Source organism: Triturus cristatus, chromosome 11 (genome assembly GCF_964204655.1).
Source record: "Triturus cristatus chromosome 11, aTriCri1.1, whole genome shotgun sequence".
Classification (NCBI taxonomy): Eukaryota; Metazoa; Chordata; class Amphibia; order Caudata; family Salamandridae; genus Triturus; species Triturus cristatus.
The window spans coordinates 150,782,187-150,807,050 of NC_140594.1; the positions used below are offsets into that span (position 1 = coordinate 150,782,187).

Below are 24,864 nucleotides of genomic sequence, written 5' to 3' on the forward strand. Positions count from 1 at the left end.
GCTAGGCACTGCTTTTCCCTGTTCACTGGTGTTGCAGATCACGTGGTATGGCGGGTACACCCGAGCCCCTGCTCTCCTCTGCTGCAGCTCCTTGCTTCGGAGGGCATAAGAACAACTTCCCTTCGGAACTGGACTTGGTGGACTAAATCAGCATGGCAGGTCTTGTATAGCAGCACAACATATTTGGCAGTTGCAGCGCTCCTGGCCAAGTGCAGATGGGTTACAGAGGCAAGGTAGTTGTGGCCTTCAGGCTGATTAGTTAGCATTGAGGGGTCTTCAGTAACGGTGGCCCTCCACGTCGCTCGGTGTACTTTAATGTGATACAGCTCCTCTTCTCCTTTGTCTGCTATTGCAGTACCAGCTCCAGGACCCACAGTGGTGACAGCTGACACAATGCTACTTGTGCTTGTAAAGGCTTAGTGTAGTTCAAAACAGGATCTATGTAGAGAAGCCAAAAGACCCCCTCACTACATGGCCATTCGCCATCACTACCTGGGCCGTTCCTGGCTTCGTTGCCTAAGCCTTCCATCGGGTATTCATTATGCCGGTCGCAAATCGAGATCCACCTCATCTAAAGTCACTCCTCTTGCAGGGCCATTCACATTTCTTCCCTTTCTCAGCTGACAGACAGGCTCCTAGGCACTAGGTAGACCCTCAACCCTTACTGTAGAAAGTGAAGGTGATTTTCGCCTCTGAGAGACTGGCTGTCAGGCCGGCACAATCCCTGATTACACAGCAGTTTGAGTACCCTGCAGAAAGAGTTTGGAACTAGAGCAAAGTGGGACGTTTTTGAAATCCCACTTTAATTTACATTTTACAGATAGGTGAGGTAGATCTACTTTATAAGGTTTCAGAGCAAGTTTGGATTGACTCTCTTTCAAATATTGTTTTCAGGCTGCTCTTCAGACCAATTCTTTGTTCAAAGTGTTGGTTCTCCCAGCAGGGAGCAATTGGACACGCTTCAAACATTAGTATCAAATATATAATCACAATGCAATGTGAGCTCTCTGCACCTGGCTTGCATCCCCTTCCTTAAGCAGTAATCAGAAATAGGAAAATGGACAGGCTGTCCCTAGAAACACCCTCACCTTGAACAACATCTATAGTCATACCTCTAACACCTTTCAAAATGCAGTGCAGAGGAATAACTAATCAGCAGTCCATTGATAAAACATTGTCCTCATAGAATTTCTAAAGGTGGCCTGTCTCTATCCTCTTCACTTCTGTCTCTGGGTCTCCAACCGACAGCCACAGTAATACTTGTAATACACATCTGCTGTCTAGGGGAACCTTTCGGCATCCTCCATCTTGTGCTGTGCTAAACCAGGGGCATCAAAAATGGATACTGTAGGAAAGTGTCCCTTTTTTGTATGGTCACACCCACTTTTTGCCTGTTATCTGATGCCTTTGACCGAAGCGTACTGGGTTCCTGCCAACCAGGTCCCCATTGCCAGATCTTTTTCCCAAAAGCTGTACAATTGTTTCCCAAATTGCCAATACCTTTGGCATCCCTTGTAAGTCCCTAGTAGATGGTTCCCCTGGTGCCTAGTGCAAGGATACTAAAGAGAGTCTCTAAGCATGTATTGTGCCACCCTCACCAACATGCAAACTGCCATTGCATGTTGGGTGCCATTGTGCAGAGAAAAGTGAAGACATGACATGGCACACCCCCTGTGTACCATGCCTGTGGACACTGCATGCAGTATAGATCAGTCACTCCAACAGCAGGCCTTACAGCCCTAAGGCACGGTGCACTATACTACATGTAAGGACATATCTGCATGAGCAGATATGCCGCTGTGATGTCTAAGTCGACTCTTAGATATTGCAAGTGAATAGGGAAGCCATTTTGAGTACATGTGCTGGACACTGGTGTCTACAAGTTCCCCAGCTACATGATGGCTTCACTGAAACTAGAGATGTTTGGTATCAAACATCTCATATTAATAAACCCACACTGATTCCAGTGATGGATTTATTAATACATGCACCCAGAGGGCACCTAGGAGGTGCCCTCTGAAAACCTGCTGACTACTAGTGTGTTGACCGACTGGTGCAGAGCAGCCTGCCTCAGACAGGTTTCTGACCCCCTGCACGTAAGAGCACGCACTCTCTGAGGACAGAAACAAAGCCTGCTCTGGCCGAAGGTGGTGCCACTTCCTCGGAGAAGAATGGCTAAAATAATCAGCATATCAAGGCAGGAGAAGTCAAAGGCCTCTGCCCTCTTTTGATGTGTGACTCAAGGCTTCCCCAGACAGGGGAAATTCACCTCACTGCCCCGGTTCTGTTTGGCACCTGGACAGGTGGGAAAATTAGCTATTTAGGAGGCATGTCCCCCACTCAGGTTAGTACCACTCCTAGCGTGGGCTACTTGATGTGGACACGACTTTTAGAATGCCACCATTTTTATTTTGGTGGAATTAGGCTCCATGGGTCAGGGAGACTCCCACTTCCCACAGGAGCTGGTCAAATAGAGGGTGTAGAAACTCTAAAGGTAAGTAGCCCATTGGCTACTTCCTGTCACTCCCTGTAATGCCCTTAAATTGAATATTTAGCTGGCACCCCTGACACGAGGAACTGAGGTTCAACGTATCAAGAAGAGGAGGACAAAGAAGAACTGCAATAAAAGCAATAACCGAAGACTGACCGTGGACTTTTGGTGCCTGCCGCACCAAGTCTTGACAGTCATGACCCAGCAGCTTGTCTTGCATCTGACCAGCTTCCAAGAACTCTGGGAGACTGACAGCCTTTCCATATTGCCAAGCAATCTCCTTTAGAGTAGAGAAGCTACTCCCCTGCAGTCCGCTAGCACCGAAACGCAAAGTCTGGTCTGCTGTGTTGCTGCTCCCCAGCCAGCCCGATGCAGCAGTCCCCAGGAAGAGGACCATGTGCTCCTGAAGGTCAGTGCCCCCCCTGCCCCCCTTCCCACTGAGTGAGAGGATACCACCCGGAGCTGAACACGGCCAATTTTCCGTGGTACAAGACCCATTGCAGCAAGCAGAGACCGTAAGAGTTCAGTCGGGACTCCAACGACTCCAAGACAAAGCAGCCATCGAGGTATGTCAGCACCGTAGAGACCCACCTATAGAGGGGCCCAGCTGTCCTAATTTTCCACCCTCATCCGGTGAGACCGACGACTGCAAGGTTCCAAGACACACAGAGCACAGCTGACCTTTCTACTCTGTACCAGAGTGCCCCAGCCTAGGTACCGACGAACTGACTGTGCTCCCTTGGCCCTGAGACCCTTGTGACCCAAGTCGCCTGTTTCAGGCTTCCGTACTTGTCTCCAAGTCCCCCTCTGCAGCCTGTTTCTAGGTGGCTCCCCTTACTGGTGTAGAGCGCACAGCTACCAACATGAACAGCCCTCTGCAACTGGACACCCCAGAACAGTTGAGAACTTGCTGGTAGTACTTTTGACCTTGGCCCACTACGACTCTAAGTCCTGAAGGAAGATCCTGGAAACCGACTGTAAATACTTGTATGCTATCTTTGCCTTTTCTCCCATAAGAAAGCATTGTGCTTAAAGGCACATTTAAGTGAACATTTACTTACCTGCTAAAATCAAATAAAGTACTTTCTTGTTATAAAATTTTTTGGTATCAAAATGTATATGAAAATACAACTCGTTTTTCTAAATTGATCTTAGATTTATTCTTGAGTGTCTCATTTATTGCCTATACGTGTGTCAACAAATGCTTAGCACTACCCTCTGATAAGCCTAGCAATTATTTTCACTTTACTGTTCCACCTGGTATTCCCGGATGACTGTCTCTAGATTGCGCACCAGGAAGAGTATGTTGGTCTGTGTTGTTTCAATCTCTAGGTATCAAAACCCATTGCTTGAGAATAAGGTAGGAGTGGCTCAGGTTGCCCTTTTGCCTACAGCGTAAAACACTGATTTTCCACAGTTGATCCTAAACCCTGAGTAGCGTTGGAAGAGTTGAAATATTGATAGGGCTGCCAAAATGGGCATCTCCTGGACTCAGAAATAAAGCAGAATATCATCTGCATAAAGCGGAATTTCCTTTCCCCTTTGTCACATGACCTCGAGGAATCCTGTCACACCCGCCCTCAACCTCCCCCAGCACAGCATGGGTTCTATGCAGAGGGCAAAAAGCAGGGGCGACCGTGAGCATCCCAGTTTGGTGCCACGCCTAAGGGGGAACCGGGCTATGTTGTCCCGTTGAACGTGACTGCTGACAAAGGTGCCTTATACAACAATGCCACCTATTTGCTATAGTTAGGGCAAAACTCAGTTGCCACCAGTGTCAGGTAGCTCTAATCAACAGAATCCAATCTCTTCCACCGTTCAGCAACAGTATAGCAGTTCTCTTGTGTGGCCCAGTACAACCAGACAATTAGGTAACCTCCTAAGATCGTGCCTAGTAACCCTACCCAGCATAAAGCCTGTTTGATCTGAGGGAATTAGTGTATCAATCACCCCCACCAGTCTATTCACCAACATTATTGCCAGGAGTTTTACTTCGGTATTGAGAAGGGATATTGGCTTCTAGGCACCACAGTTATTTTCGGGCATGCCTGGTTTGGAAAGCACCACTATGGTGGCATGACGTAGATCTGGAGGAAGTATCTTTCCACATACCTCTTTATACATATTTAGCAAGTGAGTGCCAATAATTGGGATAGTCTTTTGTATAATAGGCAGGGTGCCATTCAGGAATGGAACGTTGGGCATGCTATTGAGTGCGTCAGCCAGCTCTGCCAGAGAAAATTCTTTCTCCAGGTTCATCCTGTCCTTAGCAGTCGGAGCTGGTAAATCAAACTCCCTGAGGAAGTAAGCCACATCTTGCTCCTCTACCTGTTGCTACCCATTATACAGTGCTTGGTAGCCTCTAGCAAACTCCTGTGCAATGCCCCTATCATTGTTGTTTGACGCCCTTCCTGTAGTCTGATTTCTACAGCCCATCATGAGGCCTCGTTTGCTTAACTAGGCCAGTAGCACCAGATTTCTCCCCTATCTCATATAGTTGTCTCTGTTGGGCTATATACTGTTATTTTGCAGTTTGATGGACAGTTGTAATGTTTTCTTCTCTTGGTATTTCTAAGTTTCTTAAGTCTTACACTACGCCCATGTTCCCGTAATGAGCCTCTCTTTTACTAATCTCGTTCTCCATGGCTAGCACTTTTTAGACCCTGCTTCTCTTACCCTGGACCTTTAAGTATTGCTTTCTGTTTGTAAGGACAGTTTTGTAGGCTTCCCATTGTTTAACCTAGAAATCCACCATATTCTTGTTTTCTTGAAAGAAAAATTTGGATTCCATCCTTAATCCCTCCAACATATCATTATCCTGCAATCCCCAAGCATTTAGCCTTCACCCTCTTGGGTCACCAATACCATCCTCATCTCTTCCCAGTAGAAATTCAAGGCGGGAATGGCCCGCGATCTCTCTGGCTAGATATTCCGCCTTTTCTTTTGCTTCACTTGTAGAGACAAACACATAATCCAATTGGGAGAAAGATTTATGGGCACCGGGGAAAAAGGAGTTCTCTCGTTCTCTCTCTCTCTCTCTCTCTCTCTCTCTCTGTCTCTCTCTCTCTCTCTCTCTCTCTGTCTCTCTCTCTGTCTCTCTCTCTCTCTGTCTGTCTCTCTCTCTGTCTGTCTCTCTCTCTGTCTCTCTCTGTCTCTCTCTGTCTCTCTGTCTCTCTGTCTCTCTGTCTCTCTGTCTCTCTGTCTCTCTGTCTCTCTGTCTCTCTGTCTCTCTCTGACTCTCTGTCTCTCTGTCTCTCTCTGTCTCTCTCTGTCTCTCTGTCTCTCTGTCTCTCTGTCTCCGTCAGTAAGGCCCAGGGCATGTATGAATTGTGTCAAGTTAGGAGAAGCCTGTGGGGTTGCAGTGCTGTGTGTGGATTTGTGATACCCTCCCACCACTAATTGTGTCTTGTGACGTCTGACTCATGCAATACGGGACCTATGGCGTTAAGGATGCACTGTTGAAGCATCAGCGTGGTGGTGGAGGGGTGTGCACACTGAGGATCAATAACATTTGCCTACCCAACCTACTTTGGATACCTACATAGCATTTGGCTGGATCCTCCCACTTCTGCTTATTTTTTTTAATTTTATTTATATAACTTTTTATTAAAGACAAGGTTAGACAGTATACAAACATAGGTGCCAGAGGGTGGTTTGCTGTTACAGACCTGGGTCCATTGCCTGTTGCAAACAGTTTACATTTGATCAAAGTGAGACTATTCTACCCCGAATCATTCCTCCGTCTGGGCTGCGGAGGATCACAAATGCCTCCCCTATACCCATTCCATTTGTCCCAAATTTGTGTCCATATTTTGGGGCATCCTCTGGATTCATACACTGTCCTCTCCTTTAACATGCACCGGTCCATGTCATTTTCCCATGCTATCAGTGATGGTGGTTCCTGCGCCCTCCATAATCTCTCAATATTCCTTTTGGCAATTATCATTCCCAGTGTCACCCATGTTCTCTCTTTAGTGTTTAAATCTGTAGGGCCCCAGCTGCAGCTTTATATTACAATCAATCTTGTTGCCCATTACTTCCTCCATACAATTCATTAAGTCAGACCAGTATCCCTGGGGCACATGTACAAATGTGCCCTCCTGCCCACATCTCCTCATGTATCCTGCGTCAGTGCTATAGCCCATCTTCACCAACGTCGGTCCCGCAAGATATAATCTATGGTGTATCTTCAGTTGTATAAGACTAAGCCTGGAGGAGATGGATGTTTCTCTGGGAGAAGCTAGTGCCTCAGGCCATTCCTCGTCTTCTAGTCCCGCTACGTCATAGTCCCATTGAGCACTGAGTCGGAGGAGAGGGTCAGACATGTTGTTGATGAGCTTTTTGTATATCAACAAAATAGATTTCTCAGGTAGGTTTCCGTCTAAGACCCTGTCCTCTAACGGGGAGGATTCTGGTGGCATCTCCCTCTTTGTTATCGCCGCTTGCAGTGCGTGTCTGATCTGTAGGTACCTAAAGTGTTCTGTCAGCGAGGTCGTATTACATCTGTAGTTGGGCAAAGAAGACTACCCCTCCCGCCTTCCGTAGATCCCCAACCTTGGAGATGCCTATTAAATCCCACCGGTACTTCCTTGTTATTTGAAATGGGGATCTCTTTCGCATCAGTATCGCCACCCATCTTGAGCATTTAGTGACTCCAGTGTGCACCAAGGACATGTAGGAGCCTCTCTGGAGGCACCTAAAATGTGATTCTTGTGACTAAATCTGGTGCCTGCTTGCAGAGATAGTGGGCCACGATTTCTCTTTTAACTCAATTGGCCTGACCGTTTCCATTCAAGGAGAGAATTTTCAGTGTATTCAACCATTTTTCAGCCACCCTTCCGCCAGACGGCATTTCTGCAGCAGTCAGTCTCCCCAGGCAGTGGTCTAGGTCCAGCAATCACCCTTATCACTGGGGGTGGGGTTGGGGGAGAGGTTTGGGCCTCCTTGTTTGTCACTGGGGGGGGGGGCCTTTCGACCCCCAGCAATATGGCACCCCCCACCTCTGACTCCCAGGAGTCCCCACAGCCAACACTTTCTATTAAGTTGATGTCCTTATGATTCGTTGGAGCGGGACAAGTACAGGAAACAGAATCTGGTATGGCTGATTGTTGGCCTTAAGTGAAGCACTGGTATGTGTCAACAAAAAGAGAGCATGCATCGGGTGCAAAAAAAGACATATATGATGGAGACTACCATATGGTGTCATCTTTTAGAACTAAAACTACATTTTTTATAATTTGCATGTTATGTTTACTTGTTTCTGTATTTTTGTGTATTGTTTCGTGGATCAGAAGATGGAAATTGCTTTGGCCGTGGTCTTGAAATTCCAGTGGTGATTCAGTGGACATACTCAAAAGACAGAAGGCTAAGTGCCATAGGTCTCCTCTACCATAGTATTATATTGTATATTAGATGATTGGTTACATTCCTCCATTGGACATAGGAACCAATGGTGAAGCACTGTGCCATCATTGATTCTTGTCGGTGCCAAGTAAAGTTCAGTTTAAATAACGGAAGAGGTTGTTCACCTGGTTAAAACAATATTAATGAATACCCTCTTGATGATCTCTTAGTGGAGAAATCAGTTTTATGTAATCCTATTAATGGACATTATTATTTAGAAGTAAAAAGAATTTGAGAGAGCTAAGAAAAAGTAATTTTCATCTTCTCCAAATAATGAATCATAAATGAAGAAACACTTTAAAACTTATTAGAGTGCCTAAAATATTTGGAATTGAAAGACTATGAATTTTAAAAAAACAGTATAAGAAGAAAGTTTGAGATTTTAAAAAAGTGAGTGCGTCGTGCCACCCTCTAAATGTCTAATAAGTCCTAGGAACTGGAAGAGCATGGACCCGTTGTCCTTGTGAGGGAGTTATAAATTATTTCCATAAGTGTAAAACCAACGTCTGTGAGTTGTAGAATATATTTTTCACTTGTAAAAAATGTTAAATATACTCCTAAGAAAGCTTACAGAGTGAGGCCCCTATACTTGTTCCATTCAGCTATTTTTTCTGCAAGCGAAAACGCAAATAGTTTGAGTTTTCCTCCATACTTTATCTATGTTTTATCCACCTTTTCTGTGGGCACATTTATTTCTTTGTTGACCTGATGCTCTTTCTTCAGAGAAACAGAAGTGCCCAACCAACACACACACACAGGTCTTATACATTTCAGTACCGCAATGTTGCACTAGATGAAGACCTGAAGAAAAGAAATGTTAACTGGTAATCAAATAATTCTACAATACAAACACTCCGGTTTTGGTCTAGACTTCGCCTGCACACAGTCTATCCCTATTATTACAAAAATGTGCTCATCTCTTTGGGTCAACCGAAAACCCCCCAAGCTTTAGACATGAAAAAACACAAGTTTGAGGAGCACTCTAAGATTAGTTACATCATTTGAAGAATTCCTCTTATAATTCACAACTTCTAACGTTTAGGTCAAACAACAATAGAAGACACCATACATCATGGGAGTCAATCTCTAAAGCATATTCATTTTCATCTTCTTTTTATTTTTATTTTCATAACATCGTAAGCGAACAATTCCAAACTGTACAACAGCCAAATGCGCAACAGCCAACGCGTTTCGTCCCTTTATTTTCTGATGGGACTTCTTCTGGGCAACAATAGCTCTTGTGGGAGTTTATCTCTTCAATAACACTTCAAGCTGCTCTTCGTGGCCCTTTAAACCAGGTGATTCTAGCGTACTTCTGCAATGCAGTTTCCTGCTTCTTTTCTTGCTCTCTCAGCAATCTATTACTAAACAGTCCCAATCTCGGGGTAGTATCGTCAGTGTTGTCTCCAAGCTTCTTTCATCATCATGCACCAGTTTGTTAACAATCTCTTTCACATGTCCTATTCGAACCACCAAGGCGTGTAGTGCCCCCTGGTTACCGGCGCAGTCCGCTATCACCGGATTCCAAGACCAGACCCATGTTATGAAAATAAAAATTAAAAGAAGATGAAAATGAATATGCTTTAGCAAATAATTCTAGCTTGTGTTTTGCTATTTTAGCAGATCAGATTTTTGCTTTCCCTACCCCATTGGTTTTGTTTTTGGTGGGTACATGATCCACATGTTTGCAATTGCATTCTAAGGCAAAAATGTAACGTTTAATTTGTTTCCTGCAGGATGAGAGAGAATCTTCGAGAAAAACACGCCAGGCACATATCTGATTTGCGTGATTACTATGAGTCAGAAATTAACAATTTAAAGCAACAGCTGGATACCTGCAGTACATTGACTGCATCTGAAGAGTTACAGCAAAAAAAACAACATCTTGTTAGCAGGTAAATGATATTTGACTTGCACCATACTAATGGTAAAAATGTGTTGTTTATATAGTGCGGTTACCACAGTTCTGTTTCTTAATGCAACAGTTTTAACGCCACCCTGTTTAATGTCACTCAATTACTAGGCTGGTACTCTCCTTTATAATCCTAAATTGTGACCTACTGGTGGTGATGAATTCGTTTTGCAGCGTGTCACAGATACCCACAGGCTTTCTGGTGCTAATAGAAATAACCTAGAAATTAGGAGATTAATGCTACTGTATTAACCGTATTTTGCAAAAAAGGCCGAGAGTGAGGGAGCTGCTAATATGAACAGCGAGAGAGTGGTCTTATTTTTCAGTGAATAAGAAAAGGAGTGTCGAGTTTACCTGCAGCAACTTGATCCATGAGACAGTTAGATTGTTACTGGAGGCTGAGCGAGTTAGGTAGGGCGCGAGGTGGGGTCCCTCACCTGAATTTCTTCCGTTTGCATTAGTGACTGCTTGATCGGTAAAGCAGAGAGTCTTGTAGAAAACCTATTGGTGAATGGGCAGCCACAATGTAGGTTTGCAAGATGAGATGAAGTAGATGTGGGGGGGAAGATTGTGAAGCAAGTGAGCAGTTGACTTCTTCTCGGTTTGAAGACAGTGTAGTGAGTACTGAAGTACTAACTGGATCCATCGGGGGAAGAGAAAGAGGGCTTGAAATACTTTTTTGCGTGACTTGGTAGGAATAAAGGGAACACTTTTCGCAATATTCTTAGAAACTGAAAGCAAATAGCGGCTATATGACTAATGTGGATGGAGAAGGACAGCTTTTTGTAAAAAAAACTGGAAGGTTTGTTCATAATGTACTGTCCTGGGGGCTGGGGCAAGGTCCAAGTGCAGGCGGCCACGACGACAGTGACTAAATGAGGGTATTCTTTCCAAATTTAAGGACTTCGGCCGCGTGCCTTTCAAGTTTATGGAGGTTTACATTTTTCCTCTTGGCTACAGCTTCATACAGTTATTGATATATTTTTGAGTTTGCAGGATATTTGTTTTATAAATTAGCACAATAATTCGCATGTCAATGGAATGGGAAACAATGTTGCAGCCATTAGGAATGGACAAGTAGAAAGAATGCTGTGTTGTCAGTTCCAAGTGATTATGTGGCTTATACACCCTTCTGGTATAAGTAATTTTCAAAATTGATGCTGCAGAGGGACATTTGACAGGTATGGAAAATCGGACTGAATTCTTGAACCTATTTTGCATAAAACTTTAATGGCGAAAAATATTCCAAGGAAATCACTTTTGTCTTGTTAAATCTGCTAAAAAATAAATTTGTAGTTTTAGCTTTCCCTTGCACTGATTTTGCAGATGTATGATCCTTGTAAAATGAGAATAACTTTGGAGAGTTAAACCACCGACATATTCAAGCTCAGTAGATTAGTGTAAAATCACACAATTGTGAAAGTATACTAGCAGAACCAATGTCAAAATATTTTGATGAGCCAAAATCCTGCTTTATTATGCACCGAAACATGCCAACTGTGGCTGTCAGTGATGGTTAAAGGTCTGTCAAAATATCCTGTGAACGGGAGTCCGAGTCAGAGTATCTGTTTGATAAGAAGAATGATTTCAGAGGCACAGAGAAACGTTAAAAATCATAAATGTTTACATCTGGCAGTTCATCATATCAGTGCGATAGTTTCTGCATCTGACCAGTCTCAACCATGTCTCATCCATGTCTATCTGTGTTCCTACTCAATAGAAAATTATCGCATTGGTCACTTACAGTATATCCTACATGTTAAGTGATACGTTTTTCCATCAACTTCACGGTACACTGCCAGCGCCTTAGAACGTGTAGCCTTCTTCCAAATTTCGACTTACTCAGTCAATACTCTTGTTCATTCTAGTGCTCATTGTAGCAAAACTGTTATGGCAGATAAGGTTTTGTGGGAAATTTTCCATTAGATGTCAAGTTTTGCAGGGATTATTATTTGCTGCCTTCAGGACTCTTAAAAAAAAAAAAAAAAAAAAAGTTCTTGGAATCTTTTGTACTTTCAGTTGGGTTGTGCTCTATGATGTTTCAAGTCTGTTTCTTCCTGCATGTTCTCCATTTAGCACATGGTATTTTAAATATACTTAAACATGGTTTCAGAAGTTTCGCTGTTCTTCAATTGTGATGTGATAGTTGATATGGGAGCTTGTGTGCAGTGGCGGCTGGTGACATTTGAAATTGGTGAAGCTTAAAGGTTTGGTATGACTTTCATGTAGTGATCAACGTGGGCAAGCTTTAATGGACAAACGTGGGGTCCAGGCTAGATTCTCCTCCAGAGAAAAAAAATTATTGGCAAATGGTGCATTTTAAAGCAATTTAATTTAATGATAAAGCAAGGCTTATAAACCAGTGGGAATGTACAGTTTTGAAATATTAAGCACATAAAAAACTGGCCTATATTTTACTGCATTAATAAGTTCAATAGTTACTGTAATGTGAAAATTGTACAACGTGACAACGTCAGCCTTTTAAAGTGTGTGCTTGCCCAGTGTCTTGCACTGCATGCAGCATCAACATTGGAAAAAAATGCTCTAACCAGGTTTCGGGAAGGACCCACAGCTGCTGATTGAAATAAGTCATATAGAAGTATATGAAGACAGGCCTTTAAGTAAGATGAAAAATGTGTTGACTCCAAAAGGGAACACGTAAAATAAATTTCTGTGATTCCCATAGTGTGCTACCTGACCAGTATTTTGGTTTCTTTCTGAGATGTAATTGCATCCAGATATATAACACAACAACTGACCTACACCTAAAACGTGTCAGTACTATTGGCTTTGTCAATGGCTGTTAGCTGTTTAACATAAATGAGACACAACAAGGATTTGTTATAAATAATTAACCTTCAAAATGTTCTGAAATTTCAATAGTATTGAGACCTGTGGAAGGAGTTTTGGCTTTATGTGTGCTTTATGTTAGATATATATCCTTTTTTTCCCTGCACATCTTGTCCATCTTCAACCACCTCTCCTTCCTCTTCAGGACTCTTTTCACTCTTCCCCAAATGCACTTCCTTGCATCTCCCTCATCTCACCACTTCCAAACATACACTGCACTTACTCACATTTAAGCAATTTATTTACTTTTGCTTTTGCCCTGTAAATATTTTGCCATCTGTGCACCCCTTTCATACATATTTTCCCACGATTGCAATTACGACTGGAATACGTGACCCTTGTCTTGTGTGCTCTGCAGAGAGGCCCATCCACTGACTGACACTTTGCTTTGGCTTCAGTGTCAGCGCTCTGAGTCAAAGCACTTCATAAACGCCTGCACAGCTCAATGTATGCATGGAAAGAAAAATACAGAAAGAAACACAACGTGATTAAATTGCTTACTCTGAGGGAGGCACGATTAAGTAAAACTTGAAATAAGAGAAGAACTAAATAGCTGACATGCATTGCCTTAACGTTTTTAACACTCATTGTTCGTAAATCAATCCATGTGTTTTGGCATTAATGTTATCTGGCATGCAAGACTGCGGTAATGCGGGCTGGAGGGCCATGGTACGCACTACTATGATCACTAATGTCCATCTTTATTTTGTAAATCAAATTTGAAAAACTACACAAAATGCTTTTCTTTTCAAAGTATTATTTCATCAAACCTCGGGAACATAAAACTGTGCCATTATTACCATGTTATTGTTAAAGTCTGCATTGCATGCTCTCGGTCTGGAGACTAAGCAGCATGGCCATGCGCCTGCAGGGATGTATTATTTGCAGTGAGGCATGCAGCTGATTTAAAGACTCTTGCTGCCAGACCACATTAAAACTGCAATGAATTTATATCAAATGAGCCAACATAGCTCAGCTGGACTAGAGAGTCTTTAAGGGGCACAGCATGTACTTCTCTGCAGGACTCGGTACTCAGGGCAAGTTTTAATGTCATACAGTAGATAACTGTCTACTGTAAGTACATTTCTCTTGCTTTGCACTTGACTCTGATATTTGCATCAACTTCACAAGGGAACAAGAACCCTGTTCTGCTAGTCTTTTGGATCCATTTTGTGAAGGAACAATTGCATCAGCTCCACCTGAGGTGTCACAGTGGGGGAGGTTAGTATGGGGAGGGGTCTCAGCACAATAGGTATAACAGAAGATTAACATTCTAACACTTACCATTACCGAGAACAAAGCACCAGATCACATGTGCTTGCATCCACTCCTTTGTGTGACAAATGAGAAAGGGTGGGATCTTTGCTTGTGAATGACAGATTGCTACTCTCACGCAGGGACGGAGACTTCATCGCCCGAAACTACGATGCTGAAAGCTTCACTGGCCTACAGTGGATACTACCATAGCATAGAATGGCAATGATTATTTATGAAGGGCTTTAGAACAGTAAGCCCTGCGCCATTAGTCTCAGTTCAGAAAGTTGATGTACTGCCTGGCTTCCGTCTCCTGCTTCAGAGGAGGTGGGTCAGGCCGCCTGGGGGACACAGCCCAGACTTAAATACATCGATTTGTTTAAAGATACAATCTCATCTCTAAATAAATCGATCTATTTAATATATGTACAGGAATGTGAAGGAATATCAGGCAGCCCCAGAGCCCTAATGGAGAATCCGCCCCGGCTCGTGCTACATGTGGAGATATTTGGGTAATGGAAGAGAGGCTCATGCCAGAAACAGTTTGACATTTGTATGGAGGTTAATGTTAGCCAATTTTCAAAGGCATGATACGTCAAGGGTATGTGATGACTTTTTCAAGCTGAATATCATGTCAGATATTCAGATTTAAACTAGACTGAAAGATTGGCAGACAACATGAGCTTGGGGATTTCTGTTGTTCATCAGATTTAAGTATGTTAGTCTTGGTGATGTGCGTTGTGGCTGCTTCCAACGTTCAATGAAGTACAATATTACTTGAAAAACTGATAATAGATGTTATTTAAGTCTTTTTAGAATGTATTCTACTTTTACAGTGAGGATTTGGAAGTGTAAATTGATTGACTCTGAAATGCTAACAGTGCCTACATTTTTATTGAAGTTATTTGGAGGTTATTACTCCTTTGCCCTGGAGTAATTTATTGGAATGGTTCCTATAAACATTTTACTGTTGGTAAGATGTAGAAAATAAGTCTGTCTTGCTTCTTCTTTCGCTAATTCAGAAATGGGTAACTAGAAGTTTGTACATTTTCTGATCCTACATACATTGGGAACTTTCTGCTTCATAAATCTTATTGATGTTCTATTGAAAACTTGTAACATTTGAAGAGTATTACTAATTCGCAGTGCGAGAATGCTCTACTCTTGTACTGCATTGCAGGTGAACTGTCCATTCCATTTTTAAGCTATTCCAAAGCATAAGGCTCTCCATCTACTGGAGTCTTTACAAATAATAATAAAATGAAAGGCACTGAGACAGATGCTAGGAAAAAACAGAGATGCCTCTGGATTGCTAGGCTGAGATGTTCTTGTTTGTGAAATTGTATGATTGTGGCTATTTTTTCTTTTCTTGGTTTATCAACTGCGGAGCGCTGAAAGTGAAAGACACTATTCTATGTTGCCCAACACAGGCATCATTTTGTATGTTTAAATCCTTGTCACCATAGGTATTTGATGTGCTTCACCTGTTCTTTATTTCTAAAAAAATATATATGTATATATTGTATCTTCCCAGATGTGACCAGTTAGAAGATGCTCTAACCGAAGCAAGCACTCGCTTGCGGACTCTTGAAAACAAGAATAATGCACTGGAAATGCAAGTGGTAAGTAACCATCTTGTTACTTGACCTGTTCTGTGTATCCTCAGGTGTACAGGCTTATCTTGCTGTATATTTGAATTTTTAAGTGCATGATCATTCTTGTTTTACTTGTATAATTGTATTTTAGATGGCTGTACAATTAGATTTGTTTTTGTGTTATTTTTTTTAATGGTGTTAACTTTTTTGGGTGCAGGCAGACTGGAGGGAACGCTTTAATACAGTTAATAATAGCTCCAACATTTTACAAGAACGCTTTGAGGAAATGAAAGCAAGCAATAAGGAGAAGGACAACACCATCAGCAGACTCAAATCTCGGCTCAAAGACCTTGAAGAAGCATATCAGAAATCTTATAAGCTTTTGGAGGAGAAAGACCTTCGGATTAAACAGGAACAGAAAAGGTTTCAAGATGTAAGTAAAGACAAAATAGCATATCATAATTATATGTGAGCTCAGTATATTAATAATATTGGTGGGCAAATCTAGCTATAGAGCTGCGGAGCACTGCTCATGGTTGAAACTAATCGTACTTCAGGTCGTGTTTAGTAAGTGGTGTTAATGCTTGCAGACTAGTTCTGATTAAAGAGGAAATCTGTTTAAACATGTTGCAAACTAAAATGTCAACTTTGCAGTTACTCTTTTCTGAAACGATAGCATTGCTACTGCTTTACATTCTTCATGCAATAAAACAGCAGGCAACTCAGATGGCTAATTTAAAATAATCATTAATGTTTGTACAGTCTGGGCATTCTTATTTGTCATGTCTACAGTTTATAGGGTCTGATGTCTTTGAAAGCTGCAGCTAGTCAGATCTGAATGGTATTAGAGGGCAGGGTCTTAAACAGTCACAGTTTGTTGCACCATACAATCTTAAGGGGTTTGCCTCTAAGAGTTCCAACAAGTCCTGTTAAACCTGAGCATTGTTATTAGCGGAAGCTGGTGGAATGTAATAGTTTAAAACCTAATACCTGCAATTGGAAAATGGCATGCTTAAAGTACATGGGTGGCTCTTTAACAGACCATTGGTGGGGTCAGAGCTTCCTCATGAGTTGTGATTTTAACAGATGTAGTTCATAGCATCTGAGTATTATTACTTAAACGTGTTTTTAACACAATAGCTACTGGGACTGAAATGGTTTTACTGGGACATGTCTTTAAGAAATTAGTTTAATTTTGACAATGACTGGCGTTTGACTAAGGCGGTTCGTGGAAATAGACTGTTCTCCAAGGCGCTCACCTTTAAAAGTTGCAGATGGTAGCATTGCGTACTTGTAACAGTAACACCAAAAATTGTATTTTGTAGAATAACGTTCTCAGAATTTACATTAAAAGCTGTAGTTGGGTGGATAGCAACATACTTATGAGAGCTTGGCTCAGACAGCTTCAGTTGTACAGGAACATGCATTTAACAATCACTGCTGTTATGACTGGATGTGCTTTTAGGACCCATGTAATCTTAGAGGGCTGAGTTTTTAAAAACTTCAGCTGGTACGATCTCAATGTACCTCTAGAGGTGTGTCTTTAATAGTGATAGAAATTTGTAGGTTGATGTTTATTGCAAGGACTAATTTTTAACAGTTGCAAACTGAGCATTCTTTTGGAAAATCTTAGCAGCTGCATATGGTAGAATGTGAGCATTGTTATGGCGGACTAACTTTAATAACTGGATTTCTATATTCAAGTGTTGTCACAGGGACAACTCTTCAGCAGTTGGTGAGACCAGTACTTTTCTATATAGGCTAGTCTTTTCATTTGTAGAATTGGTGTAGTATGTGGTATAATAGGAAGAACAGTTATCAGAAAACAACATTAGAAATCCGTTTTTTTTTTTAGAATCCCCAAAAATGAGACAAAATGGAAAAAAACATCATAGATACTTTATCAAAATCGCACATCCTGAAGATGATCTAAACTATTTTAAAAATAAACATAAGACCTTCCATCAATTCCCAAAAGAAGAAATTGGAAATAAGGTAAATGCTTTAAAGCAATGTAGTTATTTTTGTTTGTACCATGACCGTTAAAAAGAAAGGGATCAGGATAGCAGACAATAGCAAAAATATAAAAAGCAAACAATGAAAAGGGGTAAGGAGCAGAACACAAGGGGAGGAAAGGAAAAAGGAATCTAGGGCTTGATAATAAAGTCAAATTGAGTTTAAAAAAATCAACAAGAAAGTAGTAAAAGAGATTTTCAGCAAAGGGGAGGGAAGAAAAATAGAGATGGGCAGGTTGGCATAAGTATTGGGGATTTGGGTGGTCAATCCCCCACAAAGTATGATAAAAATAAGAAATACAAGAAGGCAGAAGGAGGCACAAATAAAAGGGAAAAAGCCATAAGTGCTTTGGCTAAATCTCTCAATGAAGAAGGAAGTTGGGGGATAATAGTACAATGATTGAGTAATGAGATTAATTTAAAAAAAGTATTTATTTGATTGTTTAAGGACTTAATTGGGAAACCAAATTGTAGATAGCATTTTCTAGATAAATCATTCAGACATTCCCGGAATTGTTTTGCAATGTTTAGTTGATTTAATGTTGAAAATGTATAGCAAATAAGTTAGAGGAAAAGGATTCTCAAAGTTGGTATTCTGCAAGTTTCTCAGCGAACGCCTAGAAACAAGAGACAGGATCTTCTAAGGGACATGCCTTTACCAGCTTCTGAACCCACAGATAAGTGTTTAACATGGAGATTTGGGGTGACTAGATAATGTTTACAGGTCTATTATACTTGTGGGATAGGATAATTCTTGCAGGACCAAGTTCAGTTGGTGAGATTGTGTCGACCTCAGAAGGCATTATGCGTTTTTACATTACCACATTGTTACACAGATTTATTTTTAATCTCTTAGTTCATACTGCCTCTTTCTTTAATGGACTTCATTTGAAAGGAATTCAACAATCTTAAAATTATATCTTTTACAGCAGCACTTTATATTTCTGCTGCTTTCTTATTACCACTTAACCATTATCCACTTTAGCTAGTAGCAATGCCGTAGTCTTAACAACAGTTTATTTTATTGCCAGAAATTGTATGTATGTTTTTTTGTTTTTTTTTGTCCTCATTCTGCCAATTCTCTTGTTGGCAATATTCCATTCCCGCTGCTAGGATACCCAGGTAGGGATAGTCATTCCATCCAAGAAAAAATAGCTGCTTCCACTTCCAACCCTTCACTGGTGTGCCCGTAGCAAAGAAGGTGCCAGGACCGATAGCAATTCTTTGGCTTCATCATTGGACACCGGGTTTTTGACTCCAATCGACCAGCATAGCTCATACTTTCATCTGACTGCTAGGATCACATACCATATGATATTCTTCTTACACGCTGAAAAGAGAGGTGGGGCCCCTGATTTCCAAGACCTGCAGATCTCCCGTCTCCCCAGTAAAGTTACATAGAAAATAAATCTTGAAATTAAATTATTAAGTCCTGACGTACTTAAAAAATAATTCAAGTGAGGGGCTTACCCTCACCTGTATGCCTGTTACTTCCGTCAGAAATTTACACAGCTCAATCCAGTAATTTGTGAACTTGGGGCATGTTAAGAACCTAGGCATGTCGTCTGCCAAAGGGTACATACATCTTGGGCATGTATACTGTGTTCCTGAAAATTTTGATAATTTTCCTGCGGACCAATATACCCTATAAACAGTAAAAAGGTGATCACGTTTGAGAAAGGCGGGTTTTACTATCTCCCGAAGCATTGCACATGAACCAAACCAGACCGCACTCAGGTTTAAGTTTGTTAGGTCTTCTCCCCATAGCTTTTGAATGTCTCTGTCTAATTCATTGTCAGCCTCTACCAAAGTACGATACCACAGAGAGACCTCCTTTTTTGATAGTGCCAATTTTTATCACCTGATCCAACCAGGAATCATCTTCTTCCTCATCCCAACTTGTCGTACCCACCATGCGGAAACTTGATAGTACTTGAATCAAGTTAATTGACCCCCTGAGCATAGACTCAAGGTTTCCCAACTAATTAACTCGGACTCCGACTTAAGATTTCCCCATCTGGAAATCCCCGCAGTTTTCAGTGGAAGGCTAAGCAGATCCTTTAAACGCTCTGGGTTTCCTGGTGAATCTCATATCGGGCCCTAGAGGAATAGTATGGTATTCCTGGTTGTTTCCGAATAAAAACCCACAATCTCAAAGCCCCCAGCAAAATCTTCAGTCGCACCTTTTAAAAAAACTTCGGTCTCCATATTTAAATAAAAACTGATCTTGTCCATCCCTCAGTCCACTCGACATTGCCCCAAAGAGTATTCCTAGTGATGACCCATCAACTTTATTTAACAACATACAAAAGTTCTTAAAATGAAATGCATGAGTGTATATCATCAGATGAGGAAGCGCCAACCTCCCCTTCTTCAGCCTCCTCCTTAATTTTTTCCAGGATGTTCGGGGACCCTTTGAGGCCCAGATAAAGCTGCCTATCTTCCCCTGCAATTTAGCGATCTCTCCTTTATCAAACGGTAAGGGTATAGAGTTAAAAAGAAAAGTAACCTTAGGGAGAACAAGCATTTTAATAAGATTTACCCTGCCATATAGATTAGAGATAATTTTGCCCACCTAACCAACAGTCTCCCTACTTCCTGACTTATCTTCCTCCAGTTGACAATAGGCACTTCCACTCATTTCTGTGTAATTATTATACCCAAGTAACGCATATGCGATTTCACCCCCGGGGTTTGCCTAGACTGATTCCATTCCATAATTTCCGTCTTTTCTCTGTTTACCTTGTATCCCGATATCTTCCCAAATGCTTTCTCAGGGATGACCGTATACAGTATAAGATCATCGGCATACAAGGCTAATTTTGCCTCTAAGCCTGCATACCTGAACGGAACAATGGAATCATCATTTCTAATCCAAGACGCTAATGGTTCAATATAGAGATTAAATAAAAGCGGGGACAGGGGGCACCCCTGCCTAGTTCCCCGCATTATATTGAACCAATCTGTTAACTCCCCATTAACTAGGACCCTGACTCTAGGCCAACAATATGAATGTTGAACTGCCCCTATAATATTATCATGGACCGCAAAGACCTTTAGAGCCTCCCAGAGGTAAGGCCAATGAACTTGATCGAATGCCTTCGCGGCATCAACTGCCACGGCTGTTACAGGTAAATTATATGCTTCCGCCAAATCGATGACCCCTAACATCCCGAAAGTGAGTTCATTGAGCTGTCTTCTGGGAATAAATCCGCTCTGATCTTGGTGTATAACACTTTTAATGATCTTAGCAACTCTGGCGGCCAATATCCCTGAAAAAACCTTATAATTGGTGTTCAATAACGATATTGGCCTATAGGAATCTACTGCCAGGGGATCTTTGTTGGGTTTTCAAAATCAGGGTTACTGTCGCCTCTGGCCAAGACAGCGGAACATCTTCCCCTTCAAACAATATAATGTTAAATAACCCTTTCAGCACTGGTACAATACAGTCCAGAAGACTAAGATCTATCTCAAACGGGTGGCCATCCGGACCGGCTGCCTTCCCTCAAGCCATCTTTCTCAGCTGAGCTCGGACTTCCTCCTCCGTTATCTCAGCCATTAGGTTCATCTTCTGGTCTTTGTTTAATTTCGGGAGTTCGATTTTCTTTAGCCAAACCTCTATATTCTGTCTCCCCGGGGAGATATCCTCCTTTTATAGCTGGCTCATATATCTACATACTTCCAAGACCATTTTTATGTTGGTATCCAAAATGGTGCCTGTTACATCCTCTCTTAAGCTAGCTATTAAGTTTTGGGCTTTATCTACTTTAGCTTTCCAAGCTAAAAGTGAGCCACTCTTCTTCCCGTATGCGAAATGTTGCAATTTACTGACCCTCCATCTATCCAATAGCGTCTTATCTAGGGCTCCTTGATACTCTGCTTGAAGCTGTTCTAATTCTTTGCCCACCAAAGAAACTTTACTAGAGCCCTCCAATGATGCCTTTTGGAGCTCCTGTTCTTTACTTTTGATTTTTTTTGGAGTTCTTCCTCTTGTTGTTTCATGCTACATCTTTTACCCACCATTATAGAGGTGCCAATAGCTCTTAAAAAGGCCTTCAAAGAATCCCATACAATTTGAATCTTTCCTGATCCCATATTGGCTTGAAAAAAGACTAAAACCTTGTCTCTCATATTGGATATCACCCCTCATTTAACAGGATAGTCCTATCTAGGGTCCACCTTATTGTACCCCTCTTATCCTGGAGCCTCCAGGAAAAAAACACACCCGAGTGGTCAGACAGGATAGCAGGCAGATGTTTAATCTCTTCAACCCCTGTCAACACCTCTCGATCTGTTAAAAAGTAATCAATACGAGAGTGGTGGCCGTACTTCTTACTAAAAAAAAAAGTAACATCTTTTTTATCTCCCATCTTACTTCTCCAGATGTCCACCAGGTTTAGTTCTTGGATTATAGTCTTAAGTAACGGAGTTGTTTTAGGTGGACTGGCATATTTAACTTTGGATGTTCTATCCAGATCTTAATTTTGTACTATGTTAAAGTCCCCTCCAATTATCACAGGGGCATTCGCTAATATTAAACATGATTCAAGTTTAATTAATGCATCTGGATTATCCTCGTTCGGCTCATTTGAAAGGAATTCAACATTCTTAAAATTATATCTTTAACAGCAGCACTTTATATTTCTGCTGCTTTCTTATTACCACTTAACCATTATCCACTTTAGCTAGTAGCAATGCAGCAGTCTCAACAACAGTTTATTTTATTGCCAGAAATTGTATGTATGTGTTTCCTTTGATGGGAATGCAGCGAAGTCTTGAACTGCAGCATTGTTTCAGGCTTTCATTCTGACCGTCACTTATGCTCTTCATTTGATAGAATACAGCATTCCTACAATGATGTATTTAACAAATGCAGCTTTGGACATCACTTTCTTAACCACACTTATCTTTATGTAATGACTATGTTGGGAATGTATCACTTTTACAACAATCTCTTTAACAGCTGTAGTTTGTATGACTGCTGTGTCTATGTAAAGTTATTTGTATAGCAGGAAACTAGCTAGGCGAGTGCTGAACAATCGCTGTGTTCTTGTCAGTGATTACTAATATACATCTGATTTAATAAGAATGTTTCTATAATGACATTCTTAGCAGTAGAAGTTGTTAAGGCCTAAATAATTGCGAAATATAAAGTGTTATCATAATATTCCATCTAAATGTCATCGTATGTGCCCAACTCATAGAGAATTTTTTTATAAAAATATATTTAAAAACTCATATATACTGTTAATAATTGTTCAGGCCGCCACATTATTACCAATACTATATATATGTATTTTAGTTAATAGGAATGAAGTTTTCTTACACCGATTTTCTTTTTTTGCAGCAGCTTTTATGACTGTAGCCTTCTCAGTAGTGTTCATCTTTTACTAGGAGTGTGTGTTCTCACAGTGATAACTTTAACTGCTAGAGGTTTTGGGAATGGGATGTTATTACAGCCACTTTTTAACAAGGAACATTGTAGAGACGGCGAGCGTGTGTAGTCTTTTAAAATATACATAAACACAGGCTGTTATGCTCTGCCTCAAGGACAAATACCTAGAAATGTGTTTGTTTTCTTATTTTCTTCTACAAATATTAGGTTTAAGTATTATGTATATATTTCTAGGTCTGGCTTTTGAGACTGCTGTAGCTCCACCTTCTCGCCAGACAAATATTTTCCCAAAAATCTCATACGTAACATACGTGCATATAGGGACTTTTGTTCAGAGAGTTTCAGCATTTGATTTGTCAAAATGTGATTCATATTTTGCGTCCATCAACCACCACGTAACGATGGGGCGGGGCCTATCCCAGTTTACCTATTGACTCACTTCATTTTGAGTGACTGCACAAAGCCTTTGTACACTATTTACATTACCTAAAAATAGTTCCTTTGTCCTCAGTGACTAAGCTGGTTTAAAGTGTGCTATTTAATTTAGCTTATATTGAAATTAACTTTAAGTACTGGCTATGTAATTTGCCTCCAAGTGGGTGCCCAGATAGATGGTGATTTATTTTCTTTTGTAAATGTATTACTGTTTAAGTAATATTAGAGCTGCCTGTGATTTGAATGCTTGGGTAGGTGGTGATTTATTCCCGTTTCCATGAATAATAATAATAAAATGCATGGTACAACTGAAATGCTTGTTATTTAAAAACACTACTAGTAAAACGGCCACATCAATGAATGTTTATTTTATTTTAATGACCAGCATATTTCAACCCCATTTAGGAGACTGCTTTCTTTCTTTTTTTCTTCTTTATGTGGCTTATACTTACAATAAAAAATAAAAGAAAATCCCACAGCTTGCCAAGGTCAGGCCTGTTGTCTTTCCCAAGGCTTGTCTTTATTTTACAGTAAATAAGTGAAGTCCAGAAAACGTCAAAAAATAAATTATATTGCTATTTTCTGTGCATTTTCTAATAATTGTAATCCATTCCTAGCTGCTTGCAGAATATGAATCTCTTGCAAAAGAACACGAAAGAGTAAAGGTAAGGAAAAATAATGAAACCATTGTGTTTTCTACATAATTTATTTTTCTCTTCAGTTTAAAAAGCTTTATTTGAAAAATAACAGAGAATATAAAAGGCCAGCAATACAGAGAATGGTATATTGAAATACAGAGAACAAATAAAATGGCTAGCATGGGACAAAAAAAGAAAGCTGTTTAAGATTTAGAAGGCAGTAAGGGGGGAAAGGGGACGGTGGAAGAAAGGGGGAAGGGAAAGGGACAATTCTAGCAAATTGATAAACTGTGATATTGCATATCTACAAAGGAATGTAAACAATAATTATAATATAGTTAATAAAAAGAATAAGCCAACAAAAGAACAACGGAAATAAATGTTTAGGGAGGTTTAAATGTTTCCGCATTCAAACGAGAATGATCTTTTAAGGCTAGTTTTTTTTAAGTAAGTAGTAAGTGGCAACCAGAAAAGTTCCCTATTAATCATCGGCTTACAAGAGGAGGCGAAAGCAACATCAAGTCGGTGAAAGTGGCAGAAACTATTCCACCAGTGTTGGACAGAAAGCTTTGTAAGAGTTTTCCAATTAAGAGTTATGTGCTGAAAAGCCAAAGGAAGATTTAAGGAATCGGATAGGCTCCCGGAGAAAAGAAGAGGAATAGAGTAAGGAGTATTAAACATGCAAGAAATGTAGGACCAGATTTTCCCCCAAAAATGAGAAACTGAAGGGCAGAGGAAGAGAAGATGTGTGAGATCAGCACCAGAAGAGCTACAGGTCCAGCAATTTGTATCAGTAGCTTGGGCAAATCTGGCAATAGAAGTAGGGGTGAAGTACAGTCTATGGTAAAGGAAAAACATAGATTGATCTCTACA

At 40.9% G+C, this 24,864-nt stretch overlaps 1 protein-coding gene across 3 annotated transcripts in view; it reads left to right on the top strand.

Moving 5' to 3' along the window:
- Positions 1–24,864, top strand: part of MPHOSPH9 (M-phase phosphoprotein 9) — a 493,866-nt gene that overhangs the window by 263,400 nt on the left and 205,602 nt on the right. For all 3 annotated transcript variants that reach the window (XM_085635805.1, XM_085635804.1, XM_085635806.1), the window contains exons 11-14: positions 9,631–9,789; positions 15,445–15,532; positions 15,723–15,938; positions 23,971–24,018. In XM_085635805.1, coding sequence (XP_085491931.1) covers positions 9,631–9,789; positions 15,445–15,532; positions 15,723–15,938; positions 23,971–24,018 — 511 coding nt within the window. The remainder of the gene's footprint in view (positions 1–9,630; positions 9,790–15,444; positions 15,533–15,722; positions 15,939–23,970; positions 24,019–24,864) is intronic.